General features: G+C 42.3%; 1 protein-coding gene across 2 annotated transcripts in view; it reads left to right on the plus strand.

Moving 5' to 3' along the window:
* Positions 1-210: 210 nt before the first annotated feature.
* The window catches only part of ZDHHC3 (zinc finger, DHHC-type containing 3), a 20,343-nt gene continuing 15,874 nt past the window's right edge, over positions 211-4,679 (plus strand). Inside the window, exons 1-2 of one of the 2 annotated variants that reach the window (XM_010024062.1) lie at positions 211-572; positions 3,625-3,749. In XM_010024062.1, coding sequence (XP_010022364.1) covers positions 267-572; positions 3,625-3,749 — 431 coding nt within the window. In that variant the 5' untranslated portion in view covers positions 211-266. The remainder of the gene's footprint in view (positions 573-3,624; positions 3,750-4,679) is intronic. The other variant, XM_010024060.1, reaches the window with a different exon arrangement.

The following is a 4,679-nucleotide window of genomic DNA, read 5'->3' on the forward strand; positions in this document are numbered from 1 at the left end:
GGCACATGGGTGGACTTCATGTGTAATTAAGCAAGTCTTAAAAGCACTTAGAGAGTCTTCCGAGTAAGAAGTGTTCTGATAAGCACAGGAGTCTGATTTCCAAATACCTTATTTTGTGCTTGATTTATTTACCTTTGTTGCTTTTTCAACTCCCTTTCTGCAACGTGGAATTTCCCACATTGTGAGAACAGAGGTCTGCATGTCTTGCAAAGCAGTGACCGCTGTTTCTGACTCTCTTTCAGATGCAAGTATGGACATAATAGCCTATGATGCTTACTCCAGTCCACCGCTCCCGAGATATTGAAAGGAAACCTGAATACCTCCAGCCAGAAAAGTGTGTCCCACCTCCTAGCCACGCTTCCCTGGGAACAATGTGGTTTATTCGAGATGGCTGTGGTATTGCATGTGCTGTCGTTACCTGGATGCTGGTGTTCTATGCCGACTTTGTAGTCCTCCTTGTCATGCTAGTTCCATCGAGAGATTATGTTTATAGTGTCATCAATGGCACACTGTTCAACACCTTGGCTTTCCTCGCTTTGGCTTCACATTTTCGTGCTATGCTGACAGATCCAGTAAGTATATCTCTCTCTCTAATGTCTCGGAAAAAAGCAGGCAGTGTTTTTCTTGTCTGCTACATGTTGGGGAACTCAGTTGCTGAGTGAGTGGCAGATTTAAATAACTTTTGTGTGTCACCCTACAGAGTGAGGCTGCTGATGCGGTATGCTAATTTCTCCTCCCACTCAAGTCAGATGCAAAGGACTCAGCTTTAGATTCTTACTGTGTGCGCAGCTCCTCTCTTTTTGCCCTGGGAAGGAAAGTGTTTGCCCTAGGAAGGAGAGTGTTTTGCTCTGACACTATTTTTTACCCAGTAGCAGATCTGGTGTGTGTGTGTGTGTGGCTTGTCCTGTCTTGACAAACAGGCAAGCTGGAAAAGCTGGTTTTGGTTGTCTGCCTTGGCAAGTATTGCTTCACCAGAGTGCAGCAGGATGTGTATTGGTTTGAAAAGCCATATTACCATCTCTTATACTAGTGATTTAGTTGAGTGTATTGGACCATGCTGAAATAAATACTATGCGAGCATGCTAAAGAGTTGACAGTTCTAGGTGAGAGGGAAGCATCTGAGTTCTAAGATCCTCTCAGATGTCTCTGTAAGACACTGCTCTGTGAGAGAGCTGTTCTGCTCCTTTCTTGTCTTTCAGCTAGTGAGAAGATAGAATTTAGTACCACAACACTTACTGGCTGGCCTGTGATGGTGTAGTTGCTTAATAACCACAGGAGAGTAGGTTCAGCTCAAAACGCCATCTCCACTAGTCAGTGGAAGGAAAACCCTGCTTAGACTACTCTTAGCCCCTTCCTCCTGAGTGTTCTTGATGCTGTTGGGACAGCGTGTGCCTCTGATACTCTAATTATTCCTTCCAAACATCATTTCCTACTTGAAATCTTGTTAGGTGCCATTAAAACTTCAGCGTCATCATTGTTTGTTAGTTTCCAGCAATCCCAGAAGCCACAGCACTTCAGAAATGGCTTGCTTCGGGGTAATTTCACAGTTTATGGTAAAGACTGATGACTTGCATGTTACTGCTGCTGGGCAGAACTGTAAGCAGTACTTGAGGCTCTGAAAGTGCTGCTCATCGGACTCTGGCATAGAGGATTGCAGCAATTTGTTACATACTTTGTATCCTGGGGCGTCTTTCTTGCTGTTAATAATTGTGTATTGTGTACCTTTAACGCCTGGGGACCTTCAGGTCACTGGAATTATTCTGCAGAGTTAGCAGGAACTCTGCTGAAACAAAAGCTGCATTCTGAAGCAGACTGGGCAAGCAGTGTTGGAGCAGCAGATGCAATCTCTGTGCAGAGTAAATGGGAAGAGATATGTGAATTCCTAGTCTGTGGTGGAATTTATGTGTGTGGATGGTTAGAAGCAGTGGGATTCTTTTTTTTTAATGAGGAAATCAGCTAAAAAAATAGGGAGGAGGGAAGATAAAGTGAGGGGGTGCAGCAACATCTGGCAGTGCGAGTCAGGGATGAAAGAAGCTGAAGGGACATGGGGAACCTAAGGGCATGTCTGGGATCAGAGTTAAACAGAAAACACTGCTGAGGCAAACAAATACAATTCGAATTATAAGTAAATGAACACATCAGTCCTTCACAATTGATAGCCTGTGGCATGCTTTTCAGGAACTGCTTCCTGTGGGTTCTTGCTAAAACATTCCTAAGGTTTTGAGCTTTGCTGCATACAACTGCCTGACGGGTAGGATGGAGAGAGGAGGTGACTGATTTCTTCTCCCGAGTAACAAGCAATAGGACAAGAGAAAACGGCCTCAAGCTGCACCAGGGGAGGTTTAGACTGGAGATGAAGAACAATTTCTTTCCCCAGAGGGTGCTCAGGCATTGGAACAGACTGCCCAGGGCAGTGCTGGAGTCACCGTCCCTGCAAGTGTTCACACCCTGTGTAGACGAGGCCCTCAGTGCCATGGGTTGGTGGTGGCCTTGGCAGTGCTGGGCAACAGTTGGACTGGAGGAGCTTAAAGGTCTTTTCCAGCCTGGTTGATTCTATGATTCTATACTAAAGACAGATAATCTGAGTTGTAGCATTTTGTGGAAATGGGTCTTGATAATTTTTAAATTGGTCAGGCCTGTTTGGGAGGTTTTTGTTGCAAAACCCAAAGACTGCTCAAGAAAGCCTTATGGTACTGCTTTAATGTGCAGTTCTTTCATTGCTGTGTATTATTCCTATTGTTGCTGTTAGGAGGTTGCACAGATGGGTAAAAAAGAAACACTTCCATCAGAAACTTGTTAAAATATTACATCCCTGCTTTTATTTCAGTATAAAAGCCTTACATCCACAGAGGTCCATTTGTGCCAGTGTACCAGCACTGATTTCATACAGTACATTTCATGACTTTTGGGGGGGATGTTTGTGGCTTTGGGGGGTGTGTGTGGTTTTGGGGTGTTTCTTTAGCAAATATACAGCCCTAGAAAATCTGGAAACTTTTGAACCCAGACTCCTGCAACAGAAATGCATAACCTGTCTAGAAACACACTTTTTAAAGTGGGAATTGCACAGCCTGAGAATGTTTTACCTAGGCTTATTCAGGTGGGAGGATTCTTAATGTTCACTGCTTGAATGTTAAACCCTAATTTAAATAACAAATGCCCCATGGAAGCATAGCTATAAATACATGAGGTGTTTACCAGCAACTCTTGGTGTACACAATGGTACTTCAGAAGTAGCTGTTTCTATTGGAATAAAACATCTGTGGCTTCCAGTTTGTGATATAAAGCACTGGCATGATGGATTTATTGATGGATGCGAAGAGAGGGATGAGGATTCTTAAATATTTTAAGGTTACTATAGGATTACAAAAGCCTAATTGCTTAAGTGATGATTTACTGATGTTTAAACCAAAACTATGTTTAAGTATGTGGTTTCATGGATTAGAGCCTCATTTTAATTTCTTTTCTGAATCTTCTTGCTCTTCTTGAAAGTCTGTTGATCTTAGGGAAGTTTTTATTCTTTCTCTTCCACCTCCTCCCATAGTTTTAAGTCATCCTTTTGTTCTTAGCACTTAAAATGTCCATAGGTTAATCTTCTGGTTTGTTCTGTTTCTTTTCTTTCTGCAGGGTGCTGTACCCAAAGGTAATGCCACAAAGGAGTTCATCGAGAGTTTACAGCTAAAGCCAGGACAGGTGGTTTACAAGTGCCCAAAGTGTTGTAGCATCAAACCTGACAGAGCACATCACTGCAGGTAAAGGCTTTTCTGAGGACTGATCTTTTATCAAGACCTCAGGAATTACCCAGTGGGCCTTGATCTTAGTTGCTTTTGGAGTCCGAGAGTGGAGTGGTTTGAATTGAGAGATTGGCATCCAGATTCTGTTGCCAATAGTGCCAGACACTGGAAAAATTGTCAGGCCTTCTCTGACAAGTTTTCATCCAGAGCAGCCTGGGGTCACTTCTTGCAAAGTGAGAAGCACTCGAATGCTGCCTTGACTCCAGACCTATATTTGACATTCCATACATTTACATGTAAAGGTGACTTAAAAGGAGACATTTTATACCAGCATGCATAGAAACCCATGAAATGTAATGTCTCTCAAAGGTCAATGTCCTTTCTATGTTTGTTTTTTTCACCTATTTAACGGTAGATTCTATTTAGAATTGAGGTTTAAGTTAAAACTAACGTTCAGGTAACTGTATATCTTTTATGAGTTCTGACTTAACATTTCCAGTAAGTACTGTGACTTTGTGCTCTGCGATAGATCAGTAGCTACCAATCTGTCATGTCCTTTCTTTTCCTGGTAAGATAAACTTCCCTGAAGAGAGTAACTGATAGGAAGCTTTTTACTACTAAAGGCAGTGAGCAAAAAGAATTAACTACTTCCTAAAATTCTCTTCTGCTTTTAAAGCAAGTGAACCTGCTTTTCCATAAGCAGTCAATGAGTTTGCCCTGGTATCCCTTCCTAACCTCCTCCAAAACCAATACATGCTGAGAAAGCTATCAGGCTTACTGCTCATTCATGCAGGGGTCTTCTGAGGAGGGGAATGTGTGGTACTGAGCTTAACAAATGTGTTCCACTGTTTGCATTTTTCATGTTTATTTTCAGAACTTTAGTTTGCAAATGGGATTTTTTTGGTGGTTATTTTTTAATCAAAATCAGGAGTTGGTTCTTCAGCAGGG

The sequence above is a fragment of the Nestor notabilis genome, unplaced genomic scaffold (assembly GCF_000696875.1).
Source record: "Nestor notabilis isolate BGI_N333 unplaced genomic scaffold, ASM69687v1 scaffold15211, whole genome shotgun sequence".
NCBI lineage: Eukaryota > Metazoa > Chordata > Aves > Psittaciformes > Psittacidae > Nestor > Nestor notabilis.